Source organism: Rhincodon typus, chromosome 15 (assembly GCF_021869965.1).
Source record: "Rhincodon typus isolate 14 chromosome 15, sRhiTyp1.1, whole genome shotgun sequence".
Taxonomy (NCBI): domain Eukaryota; kingdom Metazoa; phylum Chordata; class Chondrichthyes; order Orectolobiformes; family Rhincodontidae; genus Rhincodon; species Rhincodon typus.
Genome location: NC_063346.1, coordinates 27,144,755 through 27,163,126, shown reverse-complemented (window position 1 = coordinate 27,163,126; position 18,372 = coordinate 27,144,755). Strand labels below are relative to the sequence as shown.

The 18,372-nt window shown below is 39.6% G+C and overlaps 1 protein-coding gene across 2 annotated transcripts in view; it reads right to left on the bottom strand.

The window, feature by feature from the left end:
• spire2 (spire-type actin nucleation factor 2) overlaps window positions 1-18,372 on the bottom strand; it is an 82,768-nt gene that overhangs the window by 25,623 nt on the left and 38,773 nt on the right. For both annotated transcript variants that reach the window (XM_020510078.2, XM_048605662.1), the window contains exons 4-8: window positions 14,845-14,928; window positions 11,384-11,548; window positions 6,068-6,154; window positions 3,120-3,246; window positions 569-744 (exon numbers count right to left, since the gene is read on the bottom strand). In XM_020510078.2, coding sequence (XP_020365667.1) covers window positions 569-744; window positions 3,120-3,246; window positions 6,068-6,154; window positions 11,384-11,548; window positions 14,845-14,928 — 639 coding nt within the window. The remainder of the gene's footprint in view (window positions 1-568; window positions 745-3,119; window positions 3,247-6,067; window positions 6,155-11,383; window positions 11,549-14,844; window positions 14,929-18,372) is intronic.

Sequence of the window (18,372 nt, the reverse complement as noted above, 5' to 3'; positions counted from 1 at the left end):
TAATTCACAAATCATAGAATCTCTACAGTGTGGAAACAGGTCATTCGGCCCATCAAGTCCAAACTGACCATCCACTGAGTATCTCAGCCAGACCCACTCCCTACCCTATCCTTATAACCATGTTCCCAAAGATAGTCCACCTAGCCTGCACATCCCTGGACACTACAGGGAATTTAGTACGGCCAATCTGCCTAACCTGCACCATCTCTGGGTCTGTGGGAGGAAACCGCAGCACTCGGGAAACCCAAAGGGACAAAGGGAGAAGAATGTGACATGATTAAATCCCAACTAGTTGGCCACTAAGAAACTACAGTCAATAAAAGCGAGTTTGCCAGAGATGTCCATTTCCTGAGAGTGAAATGAAAATGTCTTCTGGGTCTATAATATTTGGCTACGTGGTGATTAGCTGATAAGTCTTAATGCTCACTGTTCCAGGGAAAGTCAAATTTTGCTCTTGTTAAACCATCAGGAATGTTGTGGCATAGATTTTAATTTTCTCCTAAAAGTCTATCAGGTATCAAATTAGTTAGAAACATTTTAGTTGAAGTAGTTAAGGTTATATTCCTACCTCTGAAATGTTCATTTCATCCATTTCAGCCAGTGTTGGGGCTTTTAGTAATACTCTGGGTCTAGGTCGCTGTGTGCTTCCCATGGACTCAGGAACAGAGAGATCTATGCATGAAGTAGACTTTAGGTCTTCAGAGCAGGCACGCACAAGGCATGGCAGAGATCCAAAGGTCACCTCTGCAAAGGCAATGAATTTATAATATGAACACAAACAAAATAGTTAATTTCAACTTGCATCAACAATTGCCAAGTGCAGGATTAATCTTGAATCACTGAACTTGTATTTTAGAGAATGGAATTTTAAATCTGCATGGAATTAAATCCAAATTAGAATTCTCTTTAATATTTACAATGACTGGACAAGTTTGTCTACTTTAACTTAATAGTAGGATAGTTACATAAACATGAGCCACCTTATGAGTACGTTGCGTATATTTGCAATTGGATTGCCATTGCACACAGACAATTAAGTGTTTTTAAAAAAAACTTTAACTCAGGCAGAAAAAAAAACGCTTGATCAAATCCCCCCAAATTCTGTTTCAATTAATAAAACTTACTCATTGTTTAAATTTGATGAAGGATAGGAGTAATTGGCACAAGCTGCAGCTTGATGTAGGAAATTCAACTCAGATTGCTCATACTTCACCTCTGAAACTTTAACTACAAGCTGACCACTTTTGTTCAAAGTATTGGATTTCAAGCTACAGACTATCATTGTTTTTTGACTGTTACTGAGGGAAAAAGTTCCAGGTTTTGACCAATAGCACGGAGCATCACATTGTTGCCAGGTGACTAAGGTGGATTAATAGAGCAACCTAGCTCTGGAATCACTTAACCTCCTTCTGCCATTAAATTAATTGATTAGAGGGAACTTTGAAACCAGTCCTAATTTTGTGCACGAGACTGGCACAAAATTTGGCACCAGAATGACACAAAGAATAGATGCACAATGTAGGAGTGAACAAAAATCCCTGTCATTTAGAATACTGGACCAAAACCCCTGTATTTTTAATAGAACTTTTAAAACAAAAGACAAAGGCAGCTGGGCTAAGCTCTGGAATACACAATCACAGGGATAGCTGTCTGGAACCAAGGTTCCGTTAGAAATCCTATTGATGCCTCAGCCCCAAAGGAACAATGAACCACACCTAAAGAAGGGTCCTGACCCAAAACGTCAAATTTCCTGCTCCTCTGATGCTGCCTGTGTTCCTCCAGCTCCACGCTGTGTTATCTCTATCAACTTCAGACATCTTGGACTCTTCAGGAGGTACCAAGGCATTCAACTTCAGTTAATATTCATTCGCAGAAATACTAGGCATTCCACTTAATCAGAACACATTTACACCTATTTTAAACTATCAGGAAGCCGATTCACCACAAAGGGGAAGACAGAAACACAACAGATAACACAGATTTGCAAGGTGATAATGGAATATACAGTCTGTATAACTGCTAGCCCTGATCTGGGAGAGAGGCTGACAGCCATCCCTGCAGCTACCAACAGAAGAGGGATCCCAGACAGCAAGCTGGAGGAGCAACACCTCATATTCCGACTTGGGGGCCTACAATCCAATGGCGTAAATGTGTATTTTACCAGTTTTAAAATCTCCTCGCCCCCAGCCTCATCCCATGACCAACCCTGCCTGCATGACCTTATGACCTGACACAACCTGTCCATCTTCTCTCCTACCTATCCACTCCTCGCACCTCACTGACCAATCCTCACCACTCCCTACCTGCACATACCTCATCACCATCCCATCTACCTTCCCCAGTCCCACCCCTCCTCCTTCTATTTATTTCTGTGCTCCCTTCCCCATTTTTGAAGGAGGGTCCCAACCCGAAACATCAACATTCGTGCTCCTCTGATGCTGCCTGGCCTACCGTGTTCCTCCAGCTCCACGCTTATCTCTGACTCCAACATCTGCAGTTTTGACTATCCCAGACAGCTACGCTCCCTGAGAACTACCTGCACAGCTATCTCCTTGAAACCTAGCTAGCAGGGAGGGGGAAGGTGGGTTGGTGACAGTGCAGGGTACCCCAAGGTCAGGAAGTCTGATTAAAGTGTCTGTGTTTGAAACTACTGTTTAGTTTCTAATAGTAATTAGCCTGTGTTAATAACGGATAGTCTCAGTTTCACTGTTTTGAATTTGCCTTTTTAGCCCCTGTATTTTATTTCCCGGTTTATCACTTTAGCCATTTTTATTTCTTGTGATATACTCACTTTTGCATTTAATAAACACAGCGATTCTTTGCGCTGAAACACCTGTCTATGGCCTTCTTCACCTCACATTCCTAAATTAAGTCCAGTGTCAGAAGCAGGGACTGGAGGGTGATCTAGGCTGCCCGAGTGTTCTGGCAGGGTTACCGATCGCACAGACCAGAACTCTCTACTGGGTCAGTGGACATTTTCAAGCTTGAATTGGAAATTTTTTTTGTTGGATAAGATTAACCTGAAATTTGGGTAACTGAAACTGAATTATAAATCTGCCATGAGAAAAAGAAATCCAATAGCTTTCTCATTTACCTTTAAGGGAACAACTGTAACTCACCTTTGTTCTTATTTTGACCAGCTGTGTGCACTGGTCGAAGTTTTTTCTTTGATTTAATCTCCTCCAGAATTCGTTCGTGCAGACTACGTGGCTTCGGAGGCTTTGGTCCAAGATTTCTTTCAGAGACCTGAGAGCAATTAAACAGAGGCTTTAATTTCACCTTGAAAGAACATGGTCTAAAAATACGCTATAAAAGTTCTATGATTCACATGCAATTTCCATTTTTTGTCTGGTGAACAAATTCAAATAAAGCAACTATGTGCTGTATATTGTATAGTCTCTATGCACTTTCAGGTGCACACAGAAGCATATAGTGAGCAGAGTCTGCACAATCCTACCAAACATCATCTACCAATAGAAATTTACTAGGCCAAACAGTAGATGTACTTTGATAAATGCAAGGCAGTTGATTCTGAGGCAGTGTGTCAGCTGTAGCTTTTGAACTGCAGATGATTTAAGAGGAATTAAACATCTAGGCCACTCATACAGATAGGTCAAATGGAAGCAAAACAATGAAAATATTTACCGACAATAATTTGAATGTCAAATTTATGGTGAATTTGTCCTCATTAACCTCGGTATACATCCAACTTACTTAAACCCCGGATCATAAACCTCACTCCTCTGACCTTGCTTCTGGACTACTTCAGGAAGTCATTTGTCAGATACAAACTCCCTCAAGGAGCAAGTTAAGGGGATCATGATATAACTACAAAACTCAAGTTAAGTGACCTCCACGTTTAAAATAGACATGACCAGACTATTTTTTCATTGCATGTTTTTCCATTGCTAAAAGTTGTCTGAAGGCAACATTTCCACTGAGACATTAGGATTCAATTTTGTTGTATTTACTTGCTCACAATAATTTAAACTGCCAGCAGATCCAGGAAAATACAAGTAGGCTGGAAAGAATCTCAAGAAAACATAAAATCACAGTAATAAAGCTGTACAAATTTCAGAAATCACACAACATCAGGTTATAGTCCAACAGATTTATTTGAAAACACAAGCTTTTGGAGTCTTACTCCTTCTGTGACTAAGCTGGTGTTTTCACATAAATCTGTTGGACTATAACCTGATGTGGTGTGATTTCTGACCTTGTCTATCCCAGTCCAACACCAGCATCTCCATGTCAACTTCAGGAGTAGCCTTAATGTCAGATCATTTACAAAACAAAAATTGCTTGTTATGACCACATCCTATTTTTGTTTGAGTTTAATATTTCTATTTGACTGACTCCTAACCATTCCTTCCAATTTAAGTGAGAAAATCATGACACAGTTAAGGATACTGCTGGGAAACAGGTGTTAGTGAAATTTGAACTGTTGGGTCCGGTATCCTGACGAGTTCACCTCAAAGTAATATTCAAATTGTTGAAGTTGTATAATTCCTAAACACTCTGAAGAGCTGATTGCATCACCACACATGTAGCAAGAAAGAGAATATTTTAGGCCAATCTGCAATACTATGTTTCTTTATGTGTTTGATGGGATTTAGCACAGTGCTATGTAACGTCACTGATAGCTGCACAGCATAGACCACTGAATAAACACTGTAAATTTGCTTGCTAACAAGGTTATAAATGCACTCCCTAAATTTGAAAACAACCATTGACATAGATTCATTGTTTAAGAATTAATTATTTGGTTAAGTTATTCAATTCCCTTCCAACAGTCACAGCTCAGCTTTTCCTAGTCAAAATCAGCACAAACTGATTTTTTGTATCACCAACCAAATTCTTCCTTTTTAAATTCTCTTTACTTTTCCTCCTGTCCCCAAGATCCAAATAATAATAATAATTTAATAAATACTATGCTTAGCCCCCATAATCTGCTCCTAATAATGGAAACTGTATTCTTCCAGTCTGTTGAATAATGAAGTCTTACTGGGAGAGATAATGCACCTTGATTTATTTACTCAGGAAAAGGATCAAATAAAACTAAATGCGCACATATATAACTCAAAACATTTAATCTTTAGTTTATTTCTACAAATAAAGTGAATTGGAAAACATTAGAGAAATAAAATCACTTTAAATCAGTATCTGCAGTTTTCGAAGACTCAATGATAAATTTGAGGTGGTTCCTGACTTCTTCATTCAAATGTGGAAACTGAATAAAAGGTTTTACTGTTGTTTGAAAAGGTATCCTACAAGAATGGAGCATGATTTTAGAGCTACAGTTCTGAGAAAGGGTCCCTACACTCAAAACGTTAAGTCTGATTTCTAGCCACAGATGCTACCTGATCCGCTGAATTTTTTCTGTAATTTCTGACGTTGTTTCTGATTTCCAGCATCTGCAGTTCTTTCAGTTTTTCAACTAGACCCTAGAATCTTGCTTTAGTCATCATGCACATTTTACCTGCGTTCATAAGTAAAGTCTTTCCAAAACATCCAATTCTTTTCTGCTGAAAATTCTTTAAAACATCAAAGCTTCAAAATATGAAATTCATTGACCTACAGCATGAAATTATTTAGAAATTTCATTTTCTTATCTATGTGATCCCAGCCTAAGCTGCAGATACAAGGATAAGGGATTGATAGTGAAGTGCCAGAGGCTTAAATTAACACCCGATTGAAAGTGTTCATTTAAAGATATCATCCATTCAGACATGGGCCAGTGACTGTACTTTTGAAGGAGATAAAAGCTAATACACAGATAACATTTGCATTGAGATGATTCACCAGTCATAAGAGGAAACCCTTATCTAAACTTACAAAATCCTCCGAGGACCTCACCAATCCTGTGATAATGAATGAGGAAACAGTAAACGGTAAACGGGAGAAACAGTCAAAAACAGCTGGAACACCAACAGTGAGGTGGAAGAGCCAAAGGTCTCCACTAACAGCAACCCGAGGGATGAGAAAAGAAAAAAGTGAGAAAGAAGCAAAATCTACAGAGAGAAAACAAAATACAAGTGTAAAGCTTGGGAGTAAGACATGCTCTTACCGGCTTTAAAGGTGGCCGTGATCTTATAAACTCGAGAATGAGTTCATGAGCATTTTTCTTCACACATGGCGGAATATCACCATCAACCTGTGAACAGAAATACCAGCTTCCAATCAAATACTTAGCTCACAGGTTAGCACCACTACAGACACAGTAAAAATAAATACACAGAAACAAATGAGATACTTTAGCTTTTCTTTTAGAAGCGATATTACACTGCTCAATTATACTTGTGTAAGTTGACTGCAATCACAAGTTCCCAAATCCAACCCTTCCAAGAGATTACATCTCTCTTCTCATTTACTTTACTACGTACCTAATTCTGATCATACACTGCAGCACTAATCTATATTGTTATATTCAAGAATGGATTATACTGGAGGTAATCTTTTCTCGGTCTAACATTTATCCTGACAAACATTACAAGCATACACCTCCCTCTCCAGTTTCAGTTGATGGCTCTCTGAATTGGCTGAAGTGAAATCCTAATTAATGCTATCCACCTGCATATAATTAAACACAACTGATATATAATTAACAGGTATTTCACCCATTTGCTTGAAATAGACTGCAGCAAATAAAGTGTGGAAAGTATGGGCTCTTCTGATACAGTGGTAGCATACTTCTGAGCCAGGAGGCTCAGGTTCAAGTCCCATCGGCTCCAGAGTTGTGTAATAACATCTCTGAACAGGTTAGTTAGAAACTAGCTACATGTGAATAGTGTTGCACAATTGCTATACATAATCACATTGCATAGATGTTTTTCAAGTCTGAGGTGGTAGAGAGAATACATCAATTATCAGTGTGCATAAAATTGCATATCACATCACATTAAAAACAAAATACTGACCTGTTCCAAGATCTGTTTCCTTTGAGCTAAAGTACATTATAAAAGTGAGTGTACTGAATCAACATCCAGTAATCCAAGGATAAAGAAATATTGAAAGAAGGGCTGAATCACATCAGGATCCATTCACTCTGCAGAGTACCCACTTCAGAAACCAAACGCAAATGTGAAGAAAACACTGAAGCTGCATAACTGCAGATATTTCCCAGGGCTTTCTGTTTTTATTTCAATCATGGAGAAATATTATAATTATATTATTATTAGAAAAATAAGGGGATGTTAGTGGCATAGTTGTGATGTCACTGGACAATAATCCAGAACTCCTGGTGACTTTCTGGGGACTTAGTTACAAATCCCACATAAAGGTGGTGAAATTTGAATTCAGTAAATATCTGGAATAAAAAGATAGCCTAATAATGGTCATGTGACAGCCAGTGATTGATGTACAAACATAGTTGATTCACTAACAAAGGAAATTTGCTATCCTTATCTGGTCTGGCCAATGTTTGACTCCAGAGACACAGCAATGTTTTTGACTCTTAACTGTCCTCTGGACAATTACTGATGGGTGCCCACATACACCAAATAATCATTTTAACAGAAAATTTCAACAAATTAGATTGAACTGAGAGCACTGGTTAGTACGAATTATTTGACTCATCAAGTACATTATCAACATTGCAAATACTTGAAAAGCAAATATATTTATCTATATATCTACTCATATCAAATCCCAAATCCAACATTCCTCCTCACCCACCTGTCCCTCTGCCCACCCCAGATATGTTGTTTAATCGAGGTTAACATTGTTTTTGAGGAACTGAAAAATAAAGATATGAAATATGCACCAATTTTATAACAGATATAGATGTCTACTTGATGAAAGGGGTTACAAAGTGAAATGTAAATAATGAAATGGTATTTCGATAAGGCAAATTTAATGGTAGCATATGCTGAAAAAGCAAAATTAAAAAGTTGCATCTTAGAAAACTGTTAGGGGGAAATAGAAGTGATCAAATATGTGTGGGGGTGTCTGGGGGGTCAATAAACACCTCAGTATTATTGCAAAGTTTGTTTATTCCACTTCAGACAAAAGTGGAAGCTTCAAAATCTCCCTTCCCCCTACCGCATCCCAAAACCAGTCTAGCTTGTCCCAGCCTCCCTAACCTGTTCTTCCTCCCACCTATCCCCTCCTCCCACCTCAAGCCACACCCCCATCTCCTACCTACTAACCTCATCCCGCCCCCTTGATCTGTCCGTCCTCCCTGGACTGACCTATCCCCTTCCTAACTCCCTACCTACACTCACCTTCACTGGCTCCATCCCCGCCTCTTCGACCTGTCTGTTTCCTCTCCACCTATCCTCTCCTCTCTCCATCTTCTATCCGCCTCCCCCTCTCTCCCTATTCATTTCAGTACCCCCTTCCCCTCCCCCATTTCTGATGAAGGGTCGAGGCCCGAAACATCAGCCTTTCTGCTCCTATGATGCTGCTTGGCCTGCTGTGTTCATCCAGCTCTGCACCTTGTTGTCTCAGATTCTCCAGCATCTGCAGTTCCTAGTATCTCTGATGGAATTTTAGACTTTCTTGGTTCGCTCAGTGTCACTCTTGTCTTGAGTTAGAAAATCATAATTTCAAGCCTCACACTGTGTTGACATTCCACCGCATTATCTAGGAAAGATCTGCATTGTTGGAAATGTGCTCCCTTTGAAGAAAAGTTTAAACTAAATTTTGTTTTACTTATTCAATTATGTAGAAGACCGTTGAGATTTTTTGGTGTCGTGGCAAGCTTTTAATGTCTGTGTCCTCAACTAACACTACCGACAATGGGAATTCACAATCATCAACCTTACTGTTGCTTGTACAATCTGCTGTGTATAAAAATGGCTGTTAGAACGGCACATAAAAAATTTACTACATTTCAAAGAGCTCCTTTGTATGTGCAGCACTTTTATATACTATTGAGCTTTCTTTTCCTATTCATCCTATACTTAAGAAGTAAATTCCTTGACTTCAGACAAATATAATCCTCAAAAGAAAAATGGCCTTAAGGGGATTTCTCAAAACCTACCGAGATTTTGTTGGAATCAGTGAGCAAGAAATCCTACATGCAAGATTTCTAATCAAACTTAAAAGCTGCAAGAATTCAATATAGAAGGCAACACTGCATGAAAAGCTGTTTAAAAACAGAAAGTATGCAAGGTGAAATGGCAGGGATGCATAGAATCAAATGGGTCAGTAGATGGATTGTTATAACACAGTGCGGAGCTGGAGGAACACAGCAGGCCAGGCAGCATCAGAGAAGCAGGAAAGCTGACGTTTCGGGTCAGGCCCCTTCTTCAGAAATGGAGGAGAGGAAGGGGGCTCTGAAATAAATGGGGGGGTGGGGAATGTTGGGCTGGGAAAGGTAGGTGGGGTGGTGACAGAAGGTAGGTAGTGGTGAGGATTGGTCAGTGAGGTGGGAGAGGTGGATAGGTGGGAAAGAAGACGGGCAGGTCAAGGAGGCGGGGATGAGTGAGAGGGTTGGTCTTGCAATGACGTCGGGATTGGGGAGATTTTGAAGATGGATAGTAAAGATGGATTGTTACTGTGTCTCAACTATACTGTTTACCAGGCTATCAGAATCAAGTGCAAGTTTTAAGATATGATTATACAAAAATATGGATAGTAATTGAGATCAACCAATGGCACGGTAGCTCAGTGGTTAGCACTGCTGCCTCACAGCGCCAGGGACCCGGGTTCGATTCCACCGCCAGGTGATGGTCTGTGTGGAGTTTGCACATTTTCCCTGTGTCTGCGTGGGTTTCCTCCGGGTGCTCCGGTTTTCTCGACAGTCCAAAGACGCGTAGGCTAGGTGGATTGGCCATACTAAATTGCCCGTGGTGTTCTGGGAAGTGGAGATTAGGAGGGTTATAGGGGGATGGGTCGGTGTGGACTTGTTGGGCCGAAGGGCCTGTTTCCACACTGTAGGGATTCTATGATTCAATTACAGAGGAACTAGTATGGTAAAGGAATTTACTTCTTAAATATAGGATGAATAGGAAAAGAAAGCTCAATCGTATATAAAAGTGCTGCACATACAAAGGAGCTCTTTGAAATGTAGTAAGTTTTTTATGTGTAACTCTAACAGCCATTTTTATACATAGCAGATTGAACAAGCAACAATAAGGTTGATGATTGTGAATTCCCATTGTCGGTAGTGTTAGTTGAGGACACAGACATTAAAAGCTTGCCACGACACCAAAGCAATGTCAACTGACTTCTACATAATTGAATAGGTAAAACAAAATTTAGTTTAAACTTTTCTTCAAAGGGAGCACATTTCCAACAATGCAGATCTTCCCTCGATAATGCACTGGAATGTCAACACAGTGTGAGGCTTGAAATTATGATTTTCTAACTCAAAGACAGGAGTGACATCCAATGAACCAAGTTGTCATGATGGAAATGAATCCAAGAAAATCTAAAATGGAACTTTAATGATGGTTTACTTATAAACTTCAGTATCCAAATAGTGTCAGAACCTAAATAAAAATAGAAATGTAATGTTGGATTTCTTGCAAGAATAATAGGATACAAATTTAAACAGTTTTTTCCGGGAAATTACAAAGCACTGCTGCAACTGTGTTGCATGTAGGATCTCTCAAAAAAAGGTACTTGCATCAGTTTGTCCGGAAACAGCAAGAATAATCCTGGATGTGAAGAAGAATGAATAAGAGAACAGACGAAAAAGCAACTCAAAAATCTGAGAAGCAGCAATTCAGGAAAGATGTTCAGGTAACTGAGCTATGAGGTTAAATTAAAAAGCACAGGATAGTGGGAAAGCTCCATGCTTCACTGTCCAAGATTTTTAATCTAACAGATTGAACGAAAACTGCTAAGCTCTAGATTTCCAGGGTGCAGATTCAAGCTCAGAAAAGTGAAGGTTCACAAACAATTTAGATTGAATTATTTTACATAGGGAATGGCCAACTTTTGCAATAGATTGCTCATGGCAATTACTGAGCATGGAATCACTAAATATTTATCAAATTCTATTTCAAAAGGTTTGGCTGATTTAATTAGTTTTAAGGACCAACTGAAAGGACAGGAGAATCCTGCTGATTATATACTTTCCAATAATACAACATATAAAATATGAAATGTTATATTATGCATGAAATAAACCTGCAATGGCATCAGAAGATAAGCCAAAAAGTAGAATCAATATATTGAGAACAACACTTTTACCCAAATATTTCTAATTTCTGTCAAGTGAGTTCATAAATCAGCAAAGATTTCAGGTATTCAAAATGCAACTGAACATTATAATGCAACCGTAATGTCGGAACGTTAAGTGGATGAGCTTCAACGTGGTAAGATAATCTTGACCCTCACATTGTAATGATTTGTTGCTCCCCACTATGTGAACAGTCATGTGACAGGATAGACCATCATTAGATTGAAATAGGAATAAAAACAAGATGCTTACCATAACTTTGCGCAGTTTGTATTTGCGTGCTTTAATGTCCTGCATTAACATCTCAAATGGAGTAAGGTGATACTCTGTAGGCAAGGGGTTGTACTGCTTTTCCTGAACTTTTTTTAGTTTGACACCATGGCGGAGGTCTCGCATCAACTGTACCCACAGACGTGCCTGCAAGCACAAAGGAAACTATTCGTTCAAAAACTGGAACTTTGGAATTTGCAGAATCAACAGCAAAACAAAAGTTGCAATCGGAATGAATTAAATCTATTGAGTAGGCACAAAAAAAATGAAAAATGCACTGAGCAGATGTATAGCTCCAACAGGCTGTGTTAACTAGGCATCCTTAGTCACTGAAGCAGCGTATCTCCAAATGCAGTGAGGCCTGGATAACATTCAGGTTTTGCTCGATAAGTGGCAAATAATGTCTGCACCACACAAATACCAGAGAATGACCATCTTCAACAAGAGTGAATCTAACCATCTCCGCTTATTATCATGTCCCATTATTATCGCTGAATCCCTCACTATCAACATTCTGGGGGTTAGCCCTGACAAAATCGAACTGGAATTGCCATATAAATACAATGGCAACAAGAACTTGTCAGAGGTTCAGAATTCTATAGTAAGTAACTCATTTCCTGATTCACTAAATCTTGAGAACGATCTACAAGGTACAAGGCAAGAATGTGATAGAAAACTCTCCAATGGACACCATCTAGAACAAAGCTGTCTACTTGACTAGCACCCCACCCAGCACCTTAACACTGATTTCTAGCACCACCATTGCAGAGTGGCAGCAGTGTGTACTACATTCAAGATGCACTGCAGCAACTTGCTAAGCCTCCACTGACACAGCTTCTAAACACGCATTTCCTACCATATCAAACAACAAGGAGATACATGGGAACACCACCACGTGCAAGTTCTCCTCCATGCCACTCACCATCCTGACTTGGGACAGTATCGCCATTTCTTCACTGCCACTAGGTCAAAATCCTGGAATTCCTTTTATAACAGTACTATGGATGTCCCTACACTCCAATAAGGCAGTTCACCACCATCTTCTCCAGGGCAATGAGGGATAGGCAATAAGTGCTGGCTGAACCAGCGACACACACACACCCCCAAGAAATGGTATTACAAAGTCCAAGCTAGTCAGAGACATGACCTCAGGATGAAATCTCATTAATTTAAACTTACTTAATGGGAGGTAGTGACATAGGGGCATTGTCATTGAAGTAGTAATCCAGACATCTGGGGGACTTGAGCTTGACTCCCACCATGGCAGATCGTGAAATATGAATCAATGAATATCTGGTCAGAGTAAATGAGGAGGTGGATGCTGAAATACTACTTGGTTGCCCTTGCTGGAATGACAAGAATTAGGAGCCATAGTCTCAGGATAAGGGGCCAGCCATTTAGAACTGAGTTGAAAATACTTATTTTTTCACTCATCAGATGAAAATTATTTTAAATTCTCTACCCCATAGAGGTGTACATGCTCAATTATTGAACTTATTCAAGATGGACACCGACAGCCTCAGATTTTTTTAAACTGAGGAAATCAATGAATACAGGCTAGTTGGGTGAGGTGGATCAGCATGGTCTTATTGAATTTTGGAGGAGACACAAGACTCCATACTATCTATTCTTGCCTCCAGTTCCCATGTTCCTGCTCTAAGGAATAAATGACTTGTCTCTCCACTTCAAGCATGTTTTTCAGTTGTATTAAATAAGGCAAGATTGTGTTTCATTTAATGTGGCAATGAGACATGAATGTCACTGGCAAAGCCAGCGTTTATTGCTTATCCCTATTTACCCTCTCAAAGGTGGTGGTGACCCATCTTCTTGAATAATGGTCATTCATGTTGTGTAGTCTCCAGTATTGCTAGGAACAGAGTTTCAGGTTTCCTCCTAATGACAGTACAATGAAGAAACAACTATATAGTTCCAAACAAGGTTGATGCATGGCTCAGAAGGGAACTTGGATTGTTCCTACAAATATGCCTGTTTTGCCCACCTGGAGAATCGTGGTTGTAGTTGGCAAATGGACAGTATTCCTTCAAACTCTGATTTGTGTCTCTTAGATGGTGTTCAGGTTTTAGAGAGTGAAGAAGTGAGTTACCTCAATTTCCAGCCCCTGATCTGCCCTTACAGCCACATAATAGCCAAAGCCTGAATTTTATTCCAGGTCTTGCTGCATATGAACATGGACTGCTTCAGAATCTGAGGAGTTGCAAATGGTACAAGTTCCTCTGGTGTATCCCCGATTCCCACTAACTTCAGGTTTTGGAGATGAGAAGGAGTGTGATTTTTATCTTGACAAATATTCTGATTCCAGCTGATAGCACAATAGGCCAAGTTAGATCCAAGAATAAAATATGGTTTGATAAGTTATATATAGTTTTTATTTTAGTTAATGTGATGGTTAGTCACTGCAGAGTTCCTTTAACAATAGAATGGGGGTTTAGTACACAAAAGAATAAAAACAAGCACCTAAACATAGAACACAGTTTAGAAAAATCTTAAATGCGACAGCAAAACAAAGTTTTCAATTTAACACAGAGTGGAGCTGGAAGAACACAGCAGGCCAGGCAGCATTAGAGGAGCAGGAAAGCTGACGTTTCAGGTCAGGACTCTTCTTCAGAGGAGCATCAGAGGGAGGGGGAAGGGAGCTCTGAAATAAATTTCAGAGCTCCCTTCCCCCTCCCCCATTTCTGAAAAAAGGTCCTGCCCAAAACGTCAGCTTTCCTGCTCCTCTAATGCTGCCTGGCCTGCTGTGTTCCTCCAGCTCCACACTGTGTTATCTCTGACTCCAGCATCAGCAGTTCTTACTATCTCAAAGTTTTCAATCTATTTTCCCCACCAATTTACAGAGATTCAAATCCAGAGAATGTACACTCCATCTATCAACTCCTTAGGATTTTACTTAACTGACTCATCTGAACTGATTTGTTCTTACATTCAGTGGAAGAAAATGTAATCCATGATCGAATTTTAGAAATTCAGGGCATCACAGGATTAACTTTTAAAGATATAAGAGGGTATATGTACAATTCCATTTTCATTTCTGTTCTGCCAAGCTTTTGTATATATTTAGTAAAATACTTTCCCCCTGGAGCTCCTTTTCCGATAGATTTTATTACTAAAGGCTACTTAAATGTGATGAAATTACAGGAGACAGTCTGATGCATTAGAACAGCTTTGTTCTCTGTAACTTGAATGGAGATCCTTTTGATCTTCTAAGGAATGAACAGGAAGTTTAACATGAAACTGCTGGATCTAATATAAACTTGCAGAGGTTTTTGATGTCAATACAATAGAAAAATTTTACATAGTTCCCAAGAGGCTGTTTCTTGTGAAAGTCCATCATGTACTTATCAAATGAGATCAACATTAACCTCTTTGTAAATTCTCTTCTGAACACCAGTATTAGCAGTCATAAATAAATATGCATTCCTCACCCAGTCAGTATGGTTCAGGTTATCCAATTCAACTAATGGGATCTGCTGTGTCTCTGAATCTCCAAACTGCATCTTCTTCAGCATCTGGAACACAACAGAAATTATGACATTGATATATTAGTACAGTGAATATTCAGTGTGACACTGAAGCATCACATTACACTTTGAGACTGCTGGTAAACATATACCTTTGTATTATTGCACAGATCTCAGAAAGGCAATATATCTTTAAGACAGCTAGGTGACATCACAAGTGATGCTCTAGTTATAAAAGATCTCCAGCGTATTCTTTGTACTGTTAGTTAGTCTGTTTGTCAGTTAAGAATGCAGTAAAGTCAGTTAGTCAGTGAGTCAAGTGTGTGCATAATGTACTAGCAACATAAGTTAGCATGGAAATCAGATTATTTGGAGGTCCAAGATGCCATATTTCTGCATGTAGTTAATTGATACAACTTTCCAGATACCTGTCTCAATAAGAACCTGAGTCACTGTGGTTTGTGTTAGATGAGCTAACACAGAGAAAACGCCATCACATGCAATCAGAAATACATTAACACTGTAAAGCAAACAAAAATGCAGTGATTACTCGAAAATTATTTAGCTCGTTGCTCCTTTAAAGTATCCCCATCTGACAAAGGACAATTTTGTTTCACATTGGGAAACCTGAATCAACACCAGATCCCCCACTCCCCTGATCAAACGAACAAATCAAATGCTATTTCAAAATGAAAGATCAAGATGTGGTCTAAAAATCAAAATGTCACTATTATTAGAGTGAAATACGTGGATTACAAAATTCATTAAAGCCACAGGAGCATCAGAAATCCAATTAGGTTGAATATTCAAATGATCTGGACTTTCCAAATATGTTATTTCCCCAATTTTGAAAGGAAATGGACAGGTGAAACAATAAGTGTCAGGAAAATGCAAATTTTGTCTCCATTAATACTGGGGGATGCTCCTTTAAATTCTCCAGTACTACAAGCAAATTATAAAAGACTGTGGGCTCTACTCCTGAGATTTGTTCACTTTATTCCCCTGAGGAACTGGGTGTTATTTTAAGTGAAAAATCAAAAGAAATTCGGCAAGCTCCCCAGACTTATCTCTCAAGAAACAAAAGACTACACGCAACAAATTTATTTTTAGCATGCACTATCTCACCATTCTTTTAGTGAGTATCAGATTTTAAGTGATACAAATGCCTGGTGAAATCACAAGGTAGTCTCATCAAATAATGCTTTATTACACAAAACGCGACAGGATAAAGTCAGATCTGAAAAAAATAAACCCGTGCTACTTATTGATCTAATGTTCAGGTTACATTGAGTCATTATGTTCCCACCTTTAAATAATGTAGTTCTTATAATCACAGTTAATCTATAACAGTGATAGCATTGTCAGTATCTCAGTTATTTGGTACATACCGTTCCTCTTCATCTTTTATCAGCAAGGTAATGTTCAGCAAAATATTACATTTACAGTGAATTGTTCACTGAAATAAATAGTTTGAAAGAACTTTTTGCCTTGTACGAGAATGACCAAAAGAATTTGAAGGCAAACATTTTATTGCAAGATTTGCTTACAGACCTTAAAAGTAATGACCATTCAAATACCATGAGTTTAAATAAATAAAATATATGAATTGTACAATGAAGGAATTAGGGGTTGGACAATCACCCCCTCAAGCCTGGCCTGCTGATGGCTCAGCTGGTGGAAGAATCAAATCCAAACCACTATCTGCCACGAAATCCTTTCACCACCCCACTTTGCTTATCAAGAACCTATCCACATCTGCTTCAGAAATAGTCAAAGACTCTACTTCCACCATGTTTTCTGGAAGAGACCTCTGAAAACTGAGAAAAAATTGCCTCATCTCTATTTTAAATGGACTTTGACAGTCCTTTACACAGTGACCCCTAGTTCTAGATTCTCCCAAAGAGGAATCATCCTGTCACCTACCCTATCAAGACCCCTAAGGATTTAATAAATTCCGATCAAGTTGATTCTTACTCATCCAAATCCCAGCAGAGACAAGCCCAGCCGGTTAAATCTTTCCTCATAGAGACCACCCATCCAATCTACATATTAGTCTGGTAAATCTTCTTTAAACTGTTTCACTGCATTCACATCATCTCAAACAAGGTGATCAAGAAAGTACTGCAGACATGGAACAAACACAGAAATTGCTGAAGAAACTCTGCAGGTCTAGCGGCCTCTGTGGAGTGCAAGTAGAGTTAATATTTCAGGACCAGTGATCCTTCTTCAGAAATTTTTGACTGGTTATTTATGTATTTTGCAACCAAACATTCTGACCTTTCATTTTAATCACTGCAATAAATGATCAACAATTGAGGCCCCAGCACCAATCCCAGTGACAGACCGCTCACACATTTTGCGAACCTGAAAAAGACCCATTTACACCCACCCTCTGCTTCCTACTAGCCAGCCAATCGTCTGTCAATGCCAACAGGCTACCTCCTATGTCATGAACTTTTATTTTCCACAATAACCTTTGGTGTAGTGCCTTATCAAATCCCTTCTGGAAATCTAAGTACAGTATATACACCAAATCCCCTTTATTCACAGCCAATGCTACTTTCTCAATGAACTTCAGTAGATTGGTCAAATATGATTTGGCTTTCACAAAATCATGTTGATCCTGCCTGGCTACCTCGAACATATCCAACAGCTTGTAATAACTTCTTTAACAATAATTTCTCACATCTTTTGCGGGATAGATATTAAGGTTTTAGTTTTTAACGTTTCGGTATTAAGCTTTTAAGACTTCAGTCTGCTGCTTTCTATTCCCTCCCTTTTTGAATAAAGGAGCTACATTTGCTATCTTCCAACCTAATGGGACTGTGCCTGAATCAAGAGAATTTTGAAGAATTAAAACAAAACAAATATCTCAATAATGAGAGACAACAAGGTGCAGGGCTGGACGAACACAGCAGGCCAAGCAGCATCATAGGAGCAGAGAGGCTGACGTTTCGGGCCGAGACCCTTCATCAGAAAAGGGGGAGGGGAAGGGGGTTCCGAAATAAATAGGGAGAGAGTGGGAGGCGGATAGAAGAGGGATAGAGGAGTGGATAGGTGGAGAGGAAACAAACAGGTCGAAGAGGCGGGGATGGAGCCAGTAAAGGTGAGTGTAGGTAGGGAGTTAGGAAGGGGATAGGTCAGTCCAGGGAGGACGGACAGGTCAAGGGGGCGGGATGAGGTTGGTCGGTAGGAGATGGAGGTGCGGCTTGAGGTGGGAGGAGGGGATAGGTGGGAGGAAGAACAGGTTAGGGAGGCAGGGACGAGCTGGACTGGTTTTGGGATGCGGTAGGGGGAGGGGAGATTTTGAAACTTGTGAAATCCACATTGATACCATTGGGCTGCAGGGTTCCCAAGCGGAATATGAGTTGCTGTTCCTGCAACCTTCGGGTGGCATCGTTGTGGCACTGCAGGAGGCCCAGGATGGACATGTCGTCTGAGGAATGGGAGGGGGAGTTGAAATGGTTCGCAACTGGGAGGTGCAGTTGTTTA